At 42.9% G+C, this 17,264-nt stretch overlaps 2 protein-coding genes across 2 annotated transcripts in view; both read left to right on the forward strand.

Annotated features, from left to right (window-relative positions):
- nup133 (nucleoporin 133) overlaps positions 1-6,001 on the forward strand; it is a 26,279-nt gene extending 20,278 nt beyond the window's left edge. The window contains exons 20-25 of the mRNA XM_030064537.1: positions 1,291-1,426; positions 2,559-2,677; positions 3,943-4,023; positions 4,139-4,203; positions 4,875-4,963; positions 5,766-6,001. Of these exons, the coding sequence (XP_029920397.1) occupies positions 1,291-1,426; positions 2,559-2,677; positions 3,943-4,023; positions 4,139-4,203; positions 4,875-4,963; positions 5,766-5,902 (627 nt within the window). The 3' untranslated portion in view covers positions 5,903-6,001. The remainder of the gene's footprint in view (positions 1-1,290; positions 1,427-2,558; positions 2,678-3,942; positions 4,024-4,138; positions 4,204-4,874; positions 4,964-5,765) is intronic.
- A 4,555-nt stretch (positions 6,002-10,556) lies between these two features.
- On the forward strand, positions 10,557-16,323 carry acta1a (actin alpha 1, skeletal muscle a). Its single transcript, XM_030064676.1, has 7 exons — positions 10,557-10,654; positions 12,014-12,153; positions 12,928-13,252; positions 14,083-14,244; positions 14,354-14,545; positions 15,014-15,195; positions 15,823-16,323. Exons 2-7 carry the CDS (start codon positions 12,025-12,027, stop codon positions 15,964-15,966), a joined length of 1,134 nt encoding a protein of 377 aa, XP_029920536.1. The 5' UTR covers positions 10,557-10,654; positions 12,014-12,024; the 3' UTR covers positions 15,967-16,323.
- The last annotated feature ends 941 nt before the right edge of the window (positions 16,324-17,264 follow it).

Below are 17,264 nucleotides of genomic sequence, written 5' to 3' on the forward strand. Positions count from 1 at the left end.
CTAAGTTTCATTTTGGTGCAGTTTGTAGCTTCAGGAAACATGTTAATAATATTTTCCAAACATGTTAGTTTGTCTGACGTCTGCCTCAGCAAACACTTTTCAGCTGTCTGCTTTTATACTGGCCGTGTACAGTTTTAAAGAAATACAGAAATACTCCAACGTCTTTGGCAAAATCCCCCCTTTTAAAAAAAAAAAAAAAAAAAAAAAACTTCCCCAGACTGAGACAAGGTGTCCAGGGGTTCAGTTCCTGTGGGTAGTATTTCATGTTAGCTTAGCATAAAGACTTGAAGTCTATGGGAGTCGTTAGCCTGGCTCCATCAAAGTGAATCAATAAACCTTACAGCGGCTCTGAAGCTGTCTTATCTACACGGTGGATCAATTTTAAAAAGACAAACGAGAGTGGCTTAATTTCTGGTGGATCTTCCTCTACCTTCAGCAGTGTGCAGATCACTGTGACGGAGGGATAAATGTGTTCAGCGGTTACAGATCCACCATCTAACTTCTCCTCAAATCACTCTCTTTTGTTTGTTTTTTTTAATTCCAACATGTGCATTTCAAATAAAAATGATCCACTGTGTAAACAAGACAGCTTCAGAGATTCTGTATGGTTTATTTTTTTTCACGTTGACAGAGCCAGGCTAACAACTCCCATTGACTTTGAGTCTTTACGCTAAGCTAACACAAAATGCTACCCGTAGGAGCTGAACCCCTGGAAAACATCTTCAAACGTCTTGTCTCAGTCAGCACTCAGTGATAGGACCTACAGCAGGGGTGGGCAATCATGTGCCATGGAAGGCCGAGAGGCTGCAGGTTTTCTTTCCAACCAAAAACTCCACCAGGTGATTTCACTGATTAGTCCCTCCTTTCTGCATGAAGGTGAGGTAATCAGTGAAATCACCTGGTGGAGTTTTTGGTTGGAAAGAAAACCTGCAGCCTCTCGGCCTTCCATGGCACATGATTGCCCACCCCTGACCTACAGTGTTGTGTTTGACGGAGCGTCTCCTGCCTGTTTGACGGGGCGTCTCCTGCCTGTTTGACGGGGCGTCTCCTGCCTGTTTGACGGGGCGTCTCCTGCCTGTTTGACGGGGCCTCTCCCGCCTGTTTGACGGGGCGTCTCCCGCCTGTTTGACGGGGCCTCTCCCGCCTGTTTGACGGGGCGTCTCCCGCCTGTTTGACGGAGCGTCTCCCGCCTGTTTGACGGGGCGTCTCCTGCCTGTTTGACGGGGCGTCTCCTGCCTGTTTGACCGGGCGTCTCCTGCCTGTTTGACCGGGCGTCTCCTCCCTTTCCAGGCCTACCAGACGCTGTACAGCCAGGCCAACGCGGAGACGCGCTACTTTGCCAAGAAGAAGACTCTGCTGGCCCTCAGCAAGCTGACGGCGCTGGCCTCCGACATGCCCGAGGACAAGCTCAACAAACAAGTCGACGGTAAAACTCACTTATCTGTGGATACTGATTGGTTGATGACATGTAGTATTGTCAGTATATTTCAGTATTGTTATTGGACGATGACATGTAGTAGCCTCAGTAGAATGAAATGCTACAGGAAAAATAGAATACCATGGGTAAATTTGTCTAAATTTAAAATTAGACACCACCAATTAATAGGAGACAGAAATCCAGAGTGAAGATATCTGTGTTCCTTTGGGCATAAATACACTTTGGATAATGAATTTTATTTATATTGTTATTAACTTGCCTCAAGTGATATAAGTGAACTGTCTTGGCTTTGAGGATCAGATTTTGTGTCACATACACGACATTTACACTGCCAATGTAATGTGACCCAATTCCGATTTTTTTGCTTTTATGTGGCACAGATCGGATATGCTCGCTGACAGTGTAATCAGGAAAAAGACGCATGCATTCGGATATTTTGAGATTGGATACAGGCCTCATTCATATGTGGAAATAAATCAGATATGTATCGGATATGTGCCAATGCGACCGCCGTGTAAACAGGCTGATCGGATTTTCTTACACGTTGCGTCTCTAACGTCATCAAATCTGCGACCAATTAGCTTATTTTGTCGCATAAACAGTGAACACGCGGTAAGCGACAGACTGAACATGGAGGCTAACCTGCAGAGGAAGATGAGAGATGAGGAGGAAAATTCGGCACAGTGGTCAGTCGAAGAGGTCAGATGTCTTCTCAGTCTTTGGGGAGAGGAGAAAATTCAGGAGAAAATAAAAGGGACCCACAGAAATAAAGCCGTGTTCCAAGGCATGCGCGATGTTTCAGATGTTGTAGGCAAGTGTAATCGCGTGAATCAGATATGGGTCACTTGATAAAATACGTGTAACCGCACAGTAAAAAAAAAATCGGATTCAGGCAGCAAATCCGATCTGGGCATCAAGACTTGCAATGTAAATGCAGCCTTATTGACGTAGTTTGTGGATCAGAATTGAGGAGAAATGTGACTCCGTGCAGATTTTACCGTTCACTCTAATTAGAAAACATCAGAATATTGAAATATGTCAAATCAGATTTGTGTCTGAGCTGCAGTGTGAAGGAAGGCGCTTGATGTTGATGTTGATGTTGGTGTTGGTGTGTGTCTAGAAATCGTGGAGCAGGAGCGCTTCCTGCTGCACCAGGAGACTCTGCCCCGGCAGCTGCTGGAGGAGAAGCAGCAGAACCCCGACACCATGCCGCTGCTCAGCGCTCACAACCTCATCAAGGTACAAACCGAGTCTCTGCTCCTCACCTTCCTGAGTCCAAACGCTTTATGCTTCACCTTCCTCACATCAGCCTTCAGCCTTTTAGCTCCTCTGCTCTGTGTTCATGAACTGATTTGCAGAGCACACCGCCGCGGTTGGAAACCATGTATCTGGCCTGTACTGCCACCTGTTGGCTTTTTTGTGCATTGCGCGATGAATGCCTCTATTTTTCCAAGACACTTCAAGGCGCTTGCCTCTGTATTGACATGTGAATCCGCTCAGAATTTGTCATGATATTTTGCTGTATGGATTTTTTTTTTTTTTTTGCACACCCCAGTCACATTTCATTTCCTCGTTTGTGCACTCTTCACTATTGCAAACGAGGTTCTCCCTCAGCTGATCGCCCCATTGTTAAATAAAGACGTAAATAAATAGATAAAATACACACACACTTTCTCTCTCCACCCTACGTTACTAAACTGCACACTGTAGTAAAACGTCCATTCATACTGTGTATGGAATGGGGCGATATATATTGATTGAAAGTCAAAATATATCGCAGAATAAAAATGTGTCATATTAGCTGTATGTCATTCTAATGTAGTAAACACAACCAAGACGGCCTCATCAACATTATATTATCTGTAATTACAACATTTGAAATCGTTTAAATTCTTGCAAACCAGTGCCGCTGTTAGTAAACTGTTTATTTATGACATCGGCTCATGGTTGTATTGACTTGTGAAGCCTGTGTGGCGTATCACATCAGATTGTGACATAAACAAATCCTCCCATCCTGAAATATTACAATTAATATAAAAAAAAAAAACAAACATTGATTGCAAGTGTACTTTTGAGCGTATCTGTATGATTTGTGCTTTATTAGGCCAACAGGATGTGAACACGCATTGTTGCCATAGAAACAGGGTTGCAGTGGCTTGACGAGGTGCCAGCATCCTAACTTGAGGTGTTAGGGAGCAGGGAAATGTCTGCATGCGATACGGAGACAAAATAAAAAAAAAAAAAAAAAACTGTAGGCAGAAAAGTTCCTTCAGTAACACAGAAAGCACAGAGTTTCAAATCAACAGAAAAACAAAATTACGCCGATCTGTGTGCAGTTCAGACAGGCATTAAGTCTCAATTCTCAATGTAATAGGCTTGTCAGTTTCTCTTATTTTACCGTATAAACAAATTCCAGGTACATTTGTGTTTAATTGGTTGTTTGGGACGTTTTTGCTGCTAACAGTGACATAAAAAACGCTCTAACACGCTCTGCCTCTCCTCAGCTGTACATCTGCGACGACAACAGACGAGCCAACGAGTACGACTTCAAAAAGGCGCTGGACCTGCTGGAGTACATCGATGAGGTAACTTCCTGTGCGACACGTTCCCATCAGGCACCGGGGCGTTATTGGTTTGACCGGTCATGTCTGAGGGGGGCTAACGATGACTGACGTGGGCTTTTCTGTGCTCCCGCTGCAGGAGGACGCCGTCGACATCGACCGGCTCAAGTGGGAGATCTTGGGCAAAGCTCTCAGGAAGGACGAGTAAGGACCGAGATTCATATAAACATATATATATATATTTTTTCCTAATCTTTCTGTACCCTTGCAGAGGTACAAGAGTAGCATTGTAACATAAACAATCAGAATAATGATCATTTATTTATATAGTATCTTTAAAAACAGTCACAGCAAAGCAGAATAATCAGAAAGCAAAATAACAACAGAACTCCAGACAAGAGCAACACAAAATGAAGGTCAAATCAAGATAAAACAGTTAAAACAGGAAGAGAAAAGATGCAAAACACAGAAGAGAGAAAACAGAGGGATGCTGAAAGATAGACCATAAAAGAGATAAAAAAAAAGAATAAACATGATAATAATGAAATTAACTACTAAAACTACAAGAATAAAAGCAATAATAAGTAAATAAAATAAAAAAGACCACATTAATATTAAGACATTGGTATAATTACCTTAATAAAGAAAAAAAAAAAAGAGAGAAACAAGACCAGAGTTCTCAAAGAGAAAGACAAGGAGAGGAAAAATGAAACCCAGAGGAATCGACAGATCAAGGCTGCGATCTCTGGAAAGGAGGGAGTAGAGTGTGCTTCCTGTTCCCTGCACGTCTCGGGTGTTTCTCTTTTATCATTGTTACATATTTCCTCTCCCCCTCCCCCTGTGTGTGTGTGTGTGTGTGTGTGTTCGTCTGGCAGCTGGTCCTCTGCCGACGGGAACGACGACCCTCTGGAAGCTGCCAAGGACAGCATCTTCATCAAGATCCTGCTCATGCTCCTGCAGGAAGGTGAGAGAGCCGCTCCTGCCCCCTGCTGGACAGGGCAGGGCGCTGCAGCACAGCATCACTCAGCGACTCATCTTAAATTATTTAATCTGACAGAGCAGCTAGCGACATGAGGGTTCAGTTGTGGTTGTTTTGGGGGTGCAGTATCAGTTTTACAGGCACAATAATAAGGATTTTTTTCTCCATGAGTCATAATTTCATGACCTGTAGAAACTCTTGTGTGCTGAAAGAAACAGCTGCGTTTACCTCCATGTTTTATGACTTTGGTCACCTTGAGGAGATCTCTGGTATTTTTTTGATATTGATATATTCAGTTGGCGTGCACTTAAGCCATCAGGCATGCATGGGCTCAGAAAACGCTCAGTTCATGGATCATACAACATAAAATCCTCAGAACAAACTCGGATTATTACAGATTATTATTACAGAGCATGTAGCTGTTAAAGTGCATGGTAATGCTGTGGCTTTTTTAACCTCACAACTTTTTGTGAATTTTGTGACTTTACACTAAAATAAATAAGAGCAGAGAAGAATGCTTAATTTTGTAAGTTGGTAAGATTTTGGTCATACTTCTGGGTTTTAATGTTGCAGAATCAGAGAAATTTAAATAACCATAATGCCATGGGTGGAAATACATTCTCTTATCCAAATAATCTATTTTATGAAATCTCAAGCCTCTACTAAGCGTTCTATAGAATTAGCAGGACCAAAGTCAGTTTGCTTTGCTCAGCTCGTGTGAAGAGTAAAAATGACACTGATTTTTTAAAACAATGTGAACTCACGTGGCGACCTGCCTGTCCTCCAGGTGTTCCCCTGCAGACGTACCTGCCAGACGTCAAGGACCTGCTGGAGCTCGACGAGCTGGCCACTTTGAAGTCAAAGCCCTTCTTTGAGTTCGTCCTTCGAGCCAATTATGAACATTACCTCCAGTCCCAGATGTAAAACCCTCTGCACTTCAGCTTTCCTTCGTATTGTGTGGATTTAAAAAAAAAAAAAAAAAAAAAAAGATTTGAATGAATGTGTTTGTGTTTCATAAATAAATTGAATATTAAATAATTTTTTGTTTTCATTTTCATTTTTAGGGAAATTTAGAGCCACTTCAGTATTTGTGTAATAAGGATTTAGTTCATTAGTGTCAGCATTTCATCAGAATGCAGGGGGGAGTTTGGTGTCTTGATGACGAACAAGAAATTAGCAGGGAAGCAGAAGTTCTTTCTTTTTTTGTTTTTTGTTTTTTTGGTATGTGAACCTGAGAGAAAATTCACAAAACTGTGGATTTCTTTCAAGAAACTCTCTCTAAACACCCTTTTGAAATAACAGTTCTATGAAAGAGAATGGACAAAGATTACCAAGAAAAAAAAAATCACATTTGGTATTACCAAGAATAGGCTATGTTACAAACATTACAAACAAGGAAAAAAAAATAGAGAGAATCAGAGATAGTTTATTGATCCTTGAGGGGAAATCGGGTCAGTGGCAGAAGAATTGGGTCAAGAGAAGACCGTATTACACACATGGGTGAAAAAATAGAAAAAGACATAAGAAATATCTTTTTTTTTTTTTTCTTTTTTAAATGTGAGATTCTGTACAAATGTGCATTAATTCTAGTTGTTGCTGATAAGTGAGATGAGGGGGGAAAAAAAAACAGCCAGCAGGTTTTTTCAGAAAAGAAAGTTGTGCTCAGTCAGACTTGTGGTTTGTTTGGGCCGGATCCTTACAGAGTCTGAACAGGAGCATGTTCTCTCCTCAGTCCTGGTCTGGTTTGGTTTGTTTCCTCCCGGCCTGAGCAGAGGGAAGCCCGGGCCAGACATTAAAATACCAAGATGGCTCCACATCCCTCCTGGAGTTTGGGTTTCTTGGCCTACATCAGCAGGACCTCCTCCCGTCCCGTCCCGGTGATGGAGGGCAGCTGTTGGTTATAAATATCCGAGCGGGACGGCCCGGCTCAGTCTGACCTTCAGGCTCAGAGCTGATCCACTGCTCGGACCCAGCTCCAGCTAACAAAATGTAATTTTTCATTTCTGTGTGACTTTAAACCCATTCCTGTAGTTGATGACTTGTTACAGGGGCGCAAATCTGACTCCACCACTGGGGGGGGTCAAGTCCTCAATTTCTCAAGAGAGGGGGGTACACCAATATTAACCAATGTACAATATAGAATGCACACGTTGCAATAGTCGCACGCTATACACTACACCAGGGCTACTCAACCCGTGGCCCGGGGGGGTGCATGCGGCCCGTGCTTCGTTTTTTCAGCTGTGTTCGTCGTGCCTTGCATATCCAACAAAGTATAAGCAGGGCTTTAGTGTTTGATGTTACAGTGCGATGAAAGGAGGACTTGTATCTTCCTTTTCGGAACCGAAAAGGAAGATACAAGTATCACATATTTCTGATCACATTTTGTGAATGAAGCCTGTTTATTTTATAATGTTCTAAGGGAGTGTGATATGGCCTCATTTCAGTATTACGGGGCTTTCACACAGCGCACACAGGGCGCAGACCTCGGCCGGCGCAGCCATTCAGTGTGTATGTGATCGCGGGGCGCAAAGACGCACCGGTCTGCGCCGAGCTGAGCGCAGCGCGAGGCTGGCGCTGGCGCCCGTGCACACTGAGCCCAATTTGAACATTTTTTAACTTGGGCGCAGCGCCCTGTGACGACACCTCTGTGCGTCCATGTTGTGTTTATGTGAGAAATGAATTCAAAAGTGGAAAAGTTTGACATATACAGTTGTGTTCAAAATAATAGCAGTGTGTTTAAAAAAGTGAGTAAAGTCCATAATCCTTATAATAGCTTTTATTTCCATACACACAAATGCATTGGGAACACTGCACATTCTATTCCAAATCAAAACATGAAGAAAAATTTATCAAATATGTTATTACTCTACAGAAAGTGAAGAAAAAGGAATATTAGGCTGTTCAAAAAAAATAGCAGTGTCTGCATTTTTCTTTACAACCTCAAACATTTACTGTATAAACTGAAAGATTGGGCTGGTCACTCCATAACGTTAATCTTGTTGGTCTGGAACCAAGATCCTGCTTGCTTATTGGTGTGTTTGGGGTCGTTGTCTTGTTGAAACATCCATTTCAAGGGCATTTCCTCTTCAGCTTAAGGCAACATGACCTCTTCAAGTATTTTGATGTATTCAAACTGATCCATGATCCCTGGTATGCGATAAATAGGCCCGACACCATAGTATGAGAAACATCCCCATATCATGATGCTGGTGCCACCATGCTTCACTGTCTTCACAGTGTACTGTGGCTTGAATTCAGTGTCTGGGGGTCGTCTGACAAACTGTCTGCGGCCCCTAGCCCCAAAAAGAACAATCTTGCTTTCATCAGTCCCCAAAATGTTGCGCCATTTCACTTGAGGCCAGTCAGTGTGTTCTTTGGCAAATTATAACCTCTTCAGCACGTCGTTTTTGCAACAATGGGACTTTGCGGGGGCTTCTTGCCCATAGCTTGGCTTCACATACGCCTCTGTGAACGCCTATGAGTACTCACAGGTAACTTTAGACCTTCTTTGTTCTCCCTGGAGCTGATCATTGGCTGAGTCTTTGCCATTTGGGCTATTCTTCAATCTATTTGAATGGTAGTTTTCCATTTTCTTCCACGTCTTTCTGGTTTTGGTTGCCATTTTAAAGCATCTGAGATCATTTTAGCTGAGCAGCCTATCATTTTCTGCACTTCTTTATATGTTTTACCCTCTCCAATCAACTTTTTAATCAAAGTAAGCTGTTCTTCTGAACAATATCTGGAACGACCCATTCTACTCAGATTTTCAGAGAGAAATGCACTATAACCAGCATGTACAACATTTGCTGCCTTCCTCCTTGAATAAGGGCCACCTGTTTGACACCTGTTTTTTCACAGAATGAATGACCTCACTAATTGAACTCCACACTGCTATTATTTTGAACACGCCCCTTTCAGTTAATGATTCAATTACACAGAATCAGCAGCATGCAAGTCATGACTGTTGGATCTGTTGGTTTTCTATTACTCTACTGCACCTACTAGTAAATTATTTGCCATGTAGGAATATAATTTCTACCAAAAACAGTGATTGATGTGGTTAGTGATGTTGAACTGCTATTATTTTGAACACAACTGTATATAAATATTTTTTTCTAACTCATGGATGGTGTTAGTTTTCCACTATCATTCCAATTATGACAATACTGAGAGTTTGATGCATGTCCTGTGTTTTTCAGAACCTCACTGGACTTAATTATCATGAGCACAGAAGGAGAGGCGATTCACAAGTTCCATTTCTCTCATCTTTTCTTTGACATTTCAGTCAGAGAGGATGAAGCTGAGTGCTGGCATTTTCTACAACAAAGAAAAGTTATCCAACTCAACAATCTTTCATATATCTTGAATATAGAAATTACTAAATAACTGAATCGATCAACACAGCCCTACTTTAACAATCAAAACGTCAAAGTGAACTTGTGAGACAACATGACAGCTGAGGCTGCTATGGCAAAATAAACATGACTTGTAACATCTAATAAACTGGAATAAAACGACTTTACACACCTGTGCATGCTTACGGAGTGAGCGCCAACCCAGCAGTCATGTGACCTCCACCATCATGAAAACAGCCCTATTCCGTTTGGATATTCTGAATTAGGATGAATTAGGATGACTGAATAATATATTCTTAGTCATCACATAGGCTATTTTTTTCTCCACTCCCAGGAATTTATTGAATGGGATATAGACCAGTTTATAAGTACTGATGAGGAAAATACAGGCTAAATCTACTGTACTCTTTAATTAAACCACTAGTGTTTTTTTCAGTTCTTGTAATCTGACAGAAAAGGGTAGTTTTGTTCACTTTTGTTGAGACAAGCAGAAAACTGAATGGAAAAGCATACAGACAACATACTTTTTTCATTATGATGCAATGTTTAATTTGTGTGGACCCCAGGGAGAGTAGCTGCTACCTTGGTAGTGACTAATGAGGATCCAACTAAATTAATAAATACCGCAAGGTTTGATTTGGGGGCAAAAAGCACAATCTAAGTCTGCTTGACTTGCTGTTTTATTAAAACAAGCTGATTTTCCAACATAATATCACTTACAGCAGGAAAAATAATCTAATGGTTACTGTTAATGGGCTATTACTGAAGCTAATTAGATTTTTAATGTTATTATAGGCTGTTAATGAAAAGTTAATGAAAGTCGGGAGAGGGAAAAGTGTGGTTTCATTCCAGGCATCGCGGTAATAACAAGAAACTGTGTCAGGGCGTGTAGCCTACAGTATAGTCTATACTGTGTGTGTGTGTGTGTGTGTGTGTGTGTGTGTGTGTGTGTGTGGTACTCTCCTCCTCCTGCTGCGGCTGCCTGGAGGCCAGGCGCGCGGCGGATTACAGCCGGGGCGTCTCGCTCCATACACGGGCTCGAGCGCTCCGCCGCGGCTCCGGGGGCTTCCTGTCCATATAAGGACCCGCCGCGGAGCGCGAGCCCCTCCGGCGCTCCCGTGCCACAACCAAATATGGACGGAGGGTCTGGAGAATTCCTCCCGAATACCCCGACATTCCTGACGGCTGTGCGGGACGCAGAAAAAATGCCCGGTGGTATGGACGGTGTAGCATATATAAGGACCCCGGCGGTCGCTGTCACCGGCAGCTGGAACCGAGCAGCGGTGAGAGTTTCGGTGCTGAACCCCGGGGACAAGCAGAGGTAAGCGGCGGAGCGGAGCGCAGGGCGGCGGGGCGGACTGGGTGGCCGGAGGGAAGGGGGAGGCTAGCCGGTGAAACAGGCCGGAGATAATCAGGAGTGACTGGGAAAGTGATGGGAGTTGGCAGGGAACCTCCGGCGGCTGCTGAACCTCACCGGCAGCCGCATTTAAGCTGCTGTTGGCGGATTGTTGTGGCAGCTGGAAGCCGCTTGTCCGGCCGCCAGACCCGGGCTTATGATAACTAACCTGAAGTGTCATAAATGTTTGCTTATTGATGGCAGAGAGCCCGGACAGGCCCTGGAAAAAACTCTGTTCAAATGATTTACTTTAACTCTCCACGGTCAGGATACTGTACATACGTTTATTAGATAGATAGACAGATAGGTAGATATACTGTATTGATTACAAATTGGGAAATTCTTGTGTTCCAGCAGCAGGTCGTCCAGACATTACACAGAGACAACAGTAGACTACACACTGATATCCATCAACACTAGAAGAGAGATATATAAATCTTTTCAAAAAGTATTAAACGCAAACAAAATATATTAATGCAGAAATACAAAAAAAAAAAAAAAAAAAATGTGTGCATACATTATAACACACTCAGTGTAACGGGAGAGAGAGAGGGTGTGTCAGTGATGGAAAGGCAGTACTGTATCTGATGCCTAAAGTAGCCTTGCTGTTGACAAACTAACCTACTTACAGTGATGGGCAGGTCAAAGCAAAGGTTTTCTTGTAAGCCCTATCATAACGCACGGCCAACTATGCAATTTTATGAAGATTATGTGGAGCCAGTTTGTAGATGTGGCAGATAAAGTGTTTCTCTGTTACTCTGTGTGTGCTGTGCACCAAACTGTAAAACAAAATAACGATTAGATTGAAATATACAAGTGTTGTTTTTCTTCAAATGTGAAAAATCTGCCATTAGGATGTGGTAGTTTCACTTGTTTCTAATGATAATTATGTTCAAGAGTTGTTTTATTTATTTATTTATTTTTTTAACTCAGGATAGGTGACATTTTCTTGATACCTTATTGATTTGTTTCCAGAAAATTATCCAAGTGGGTGAAACAGCACTGCAAACAAATTAGCCACTGGTGAAATGAACAAACGCAGAAGTGAACCGATCATCTCATCCCATTGGCAGATTTGTGTTTCTCTGAAATCAGATCATGAAAGCAGATTTTATGAAATGACCAGTTTAGATGGATGCAGCTTTTGTTTGTTTGCAGTGTATGCATGGGGCACTGCTAATGAGGCCCTCTGCTGTGTGGAAATCTAACTCTGTCCATCTCTCTCTCTCTCTCTCTCTCTCTCTCTCTCTCTCTCTCTCTCTCTCTCTCTCTCTTTCTCTCCAGAATCAGCAGAGATGTGTGACGACGATGAGACCACCGCTCTGGTGTGCGACAACGGCTCCGGCCTGGTGAAGGCTGGCTTTGCCGGAGACGACGCCCCCAGGGCCGTGTTCCCCTCCATTGTCGGCCGCCCCCGTCACCAGGTATGGATGATCACAACCACAGAGCCACTTAGTGATAGTGCACCAGAGAGGTGATTGGGAAAAAGCCTTTATTCTCTTAGATGATGATGTTTCTACTGTTGCTCTCATTAAGAGGATAAAACAGAAACGTAAAATGCTCAAAATTCCCTACAGTTTCATTTTTTAATTGATGAAACATTTTAGTCATTTGTCAAGTCAAAATGCCAAACATTTGCTGACTCCAGCTTCACTAAGATGCTAAGACTGTCTTCCTTGTCTCCATTCATATTATCAAAAAATGAATACCTCACTTTAATACATCTTTTTCCCCATGAGACTTTGTGCTGATTTTTGCCACTTTGTAGTCTAAACAATGAACTGATTCATAAAAAAAATAAATAAATAATTGATAGATTTGTCCACAATGAAAATCATTAGTTACAGCGGTATTTGAATGTTGTGTAAATGTAAGAAGACTTCCCTCAGGTGGCTCTGTGTATTTCTGTGTGTAAAATGGTGAGAAGACAAGAATTGCATACACCTATTAACGCTAGAAAAATGATTCTGCACCATCATCATTATCAACATAACAATTAGATGTTGAACTTAGAAGCTGGACAACTGGAACGTGGGCAGCTAGTTTAAATAGTCATTTATGAGATGCACAGCTGTTGTAGAAGCCTCAAGCAGGGTTTTGATTTTCCTTTCAGAGTATAGTTTCATGCCAGGAGAGGAGACTGATGAGTTGTCTGCCATCATTTGTTAAATCCTTTTGTTTTCTTTTGTCCCGTCCAGGGTGTGATGGTCGGTATGGGACAGAAGGACTCCTACGTGGGCGACGAGGCCCAGAGCAAGAGGGGCATCCTGACCCTGAAGTACCCCATCGAGCACGGCATCATCACCAACTGGGACGACATGGAGAAGATCTGGCACCACACCTTCTACAACGAGCTGCGCGTGGCCCCTGAGGAGCACCCCACCCTGCTGACCGAGGCCCCCCTCAACCCCAAGGCCAACAGGGAGAAGATGACCCAGATCATGTTCGAGACTTTCAACGTCCCCGCCATGTACGTGGCCATCCAGGCCGTGCTGTCCCTCTACGCCTCCGGCCGTACCACCGGTAAGTTGGGCTGTTTATCTCCAGATTTGATACTGTCATGATACTTGGGTGTCGATTTGATGTGTATTGCGATTTTACAAGTATTGCAATTTGATAGTACAATTCATTGCGATTTTTATTTTTTGAATTCTCCTCTAGTTTGTGGATATAAAGTTTCATGAGGCTGTGATTCTCCTAGAGGTCACTATAGGTCATTTTATGTTTTAAGTGATGTCAAGTTCCAAACAAATGCTGTGCCTGCAGTGAAATGGCTGCTATGGGGGCCAACATCATCACACAGGAATCAAATGTGGCTCATTGAATCCACAAGAGTCTCAGCTTTCCAATCAAAGCCAACTGATGCAGCTCCAAGACTGTTTAGGCCCCAGTCTGCACACACACACCATTTTACAACAGGCCACAAGAACACATGTGGACTGCAGGCTTTGGGGCCCAAACTGCATGGGATTAGCAGAAGGTGGGCGTGTCTGCAAAGGGGAGAGCCGTGGCTGCCCAGAGAACCCATTTTCATTCACACATCTGGAGGTCAGAGGTCATGGGACCCTGCTGGAAATGGCCATGCTAGGTTTTCCCTCGCCAAAATTTAGCAGAAATTTGGAATAACATTTAGTCCGCTTACCAACAACCTAGCATCGTTGAGTTTCATATGATAAAATCAAAATCTTTACTTCAAATTGATTAAGCAATAAAAAACATGATTAAAAGTCACAAAAAAGATTTGCAATGCTCGATTGAATCGATTTTTTTCCTCCACCCCATCAGTAAACACTCGCTGCAGTTTTACACTTGTTTGATGTGTCTCAGGTTTAAACATGGATGTCTTCTCTCAGGTATCGTGCTGGACTCAGGTGATGGTGTGACCCACAACGTCCCCATCTACGAGGGTTACGCCCTGCCCCACGCCATCATGCGTCTGGATCTGGCTGGTCGTGACCTCACCGACTACCTCATGAAGATCCTGACCGAGCGCGGCTATTCCTTTGTCACAACCGGTAAGCACTCAGCATCCACGCAGAAAAACCACATGTTCTCGGTTTTGTCCCGGTAGTCTTTAGTTTTTTTTTTTTACACACGTGTGCTGATGGAAATGTCTCGTTTTAGCCGAGCGTGAGATCGTGCGCGACATCAAGGAGAAGCTGTGCTACGTGGCTCTGGACTTTGAGAACGAGATGGCCACCGCCGCCTCCTCCTCCTCCCTGGAGAAGAGCTACGAGCTGCCCGACGGTCAGGTCATCACCATCGGCAACGAGCGTTTCCGTTGCCCAGAGACGCTTTTCCAGCCATCCTTCATCGGTACGTTCCCAGGACTTTCACTTTTTGGTCCGCTCATATAGCCCTTTTTAAAAAGCCGTCAATAATTTATAAAAATTAACTAATAACACGGCAAAACTACAACACGGCAAAACTACAAGTCTCTCAACGGAATAGTGGTTGACCGATATAGTTTAAGACATATACCATTTAAGATATTTTTTAAACTGAAACTGCTGATATATGATATTTTGTGCTGATAATCAATATCTTTAAACTTGAAAATCACTATGCAAAAAATTAACAAGAAAACTATTTCTAGAGTAAATCTCTTTTCATTGAAAGTTTTGAACAAACAAAATGAACAAACTAAGAGAATATTGCAAATGAGAAGGCATATTGTAGGGATATTGTGTGGCTATGTTACAATATGAATGTTGTAGGGTTGTTATAGTATTGGTTTGTGAGGGGTGCCTGCAGACTGAACTTCATGCTCATAAATCCGAACAGGTATGGAGTCGGCTGGCATCCATGAAACCGCCTACAACAGCATCATGAAGTGCGACATCGACATCCGTAAGGACCTGTACGCCAACAACGTCCTGTCCGGCGGCACCACCATGTACCCCGGTATCGCTGACCGCATGCAGAAGGAGATCACCGCCCTGGCCCCCAGCACCATGAAGATCAAGGTACCGCAGTGTGCGCCGACAGTCGAATGAAGTGACGACTGTTTTGACACCTAATTTGACCCTTGAGTCTGTTTGGTCCTAATTGAACAGATTCACCAACAGATTATTCCACAGTTTTGAGTCTAAACAGTCCTCATTTCAGTCGACACTGGGTTATTATGCATAGAGCACCTTTAATGTACCTTCTGTCTTTTAAAACACGACAAACACCTTAGCTTGTGTGCAAAATAATTGGATTTCCTACATCATAATGAAACAAATTCAGATCTGTCAGATCACCTGTTCTCTATTATAGAAATATACAATATTGTAGGAAATGCAATAGACATTTTTAGCCATAACTATGAGTTTTGGGTGCGTTTAAAGGGTCAGGAAATATATTTTTCTTAAAGTAGAAATGACTTCTTTAGGTGTAACAGCAATTTGAAAGTGCCCTGTGATCGTACTGTTTATGGATTTTGATTGAAAGGTCAGTTTGAAAGTCAGAAATCTCAGCAGCTAATTAAGTAATTATTGAGTTATCATGTCAACCCCGTGCAGATATACTGTGGTGCATGTTGTGCTGTAGGGCAGGAGAAATCTTACCTTTAACTGATAATGTAATGAGCGTTTCCCTCTCTTCTGCAGATCATCGCCCCTCCTGAGCGTAAATACTCCGTCTGGATCGGCGGCTCCATCCTGGCCTCTCTGTCCACCTTCCAGCAGATGTGGATCAGCAAGCAGGAGTACGACGAGGCCGGTCCCAGCATCGTGCACCGCAAGTGCTTCTAAAACGCAGCGCCTCCGCCCGGCTCAGGACGCGACGCAAAGACGCAAACACCCCGCCGCCCGCCGTCCCGGGACGCTCTCGCACTGCGGCCACAGACCCGGTGTGTTGGCTGCGAACGTGAACTCTGCAGCACAGCTGGATGCATGCAGAGCGCACCGGCAACATGTGAATGTGGAACCTGTACATATGTTATTTATTGCTTTTTTTCATATGTGTGTGTGTGTGCGTGTGTGTGTGAGAGAGAGAAAGGTTTTGTGTGTTAGTCTGCTTTGGGCAGAGAGACTCCACAGCGCTCTGCTTTTCCGCTGTTGGCTTCGAGGCACAAAACACACTCCAACTCGGACCAACTAAAAAAAAAACAAACAAAAAACCAGAAAAGACCAAAACAGGAACAAGACAACAAAGCAAATAAAAACTGTTTATTTTCACGTATGGCTGCTTTCTCTTATTTCTGAATGCTGATCAGTGTGTCTAAAAAGCAGTAGAAGAGCTTGAAACTGAAAAAAATTGTTCCTCCAATCTAGAGGAAGACTGATATGAGTTCACCTTTATATTAAATATGAGATATCGGTGTTGAATATCTTCCTGACCACAGACACAGAAAAACAGTTTGGAGAATCTCACATGACATTTGTTTTTCTTCGCATGTTTTATTTCCTCCTTTATTGGCTCTCTATTGTTTTTTATTAATTATTTTTTCATGTGAAGGTACCAATGTATTCTGCCTGAAAGCTGCAACAAGAAAAATTCATCAGTCTTTGGTTTTAGCGTCCCATGACGGTCTAAATACTGTTTCGAAAATTTTTCCATCTTAAAAAGTCTTCAAAACAATCTAAATCTGAGGGAAATGCTCAGCGCTGTTAAAGTTTTGATACAAAAAAAGGTGCAGAAATGCAGACATATCTAGGAATAGTACACTAGCCAGACCCATTAGAGAGGTAAAACCATGTTCTTTGGTTTGTAGTGCAGTCATAATAAACTTTACGAGGCACTTAAAGCCTCCTGCTGTTTGTAGGGTTTTGCTCCAAGACAAACACTGAGGTCAAGTTCAAGTGCTGCAATAAACCCATCAGCTTCGCCGAGCGTCATGCCAAGTCATGACTCAGGTCCTCTAATGTTAATAATCATCCTCCTTTGGCTGGCTTCTCTCCTCCTGGCCAGGATAATAACATTATCCTCTCAAAAAATAAATAAAATGTTATCCAGGGATTTGGGACAAATAACACCAGGCTTCACCGGGCCAAGAAGTCCCAGTGTGAAACAAAGCAGAGTGAAGAGAGGTGGAGCTGTTATGATGATG

Source organism: Myripristis murdjan, chromosome 1, assembly GCF_902150065.1.
Source record: "Myripristis murdjan chromosome 1, fMyrMur1.1, whole genome shotgun sequence".
In the NCBI taxonomy this organism is placed as follows: domain Eukaryota; kingdom Metazoa; phylum Chordata; class Actinopteri; order Holocentriformes; family Holocentridae; genus Myripristis; species Myripristis murdjan.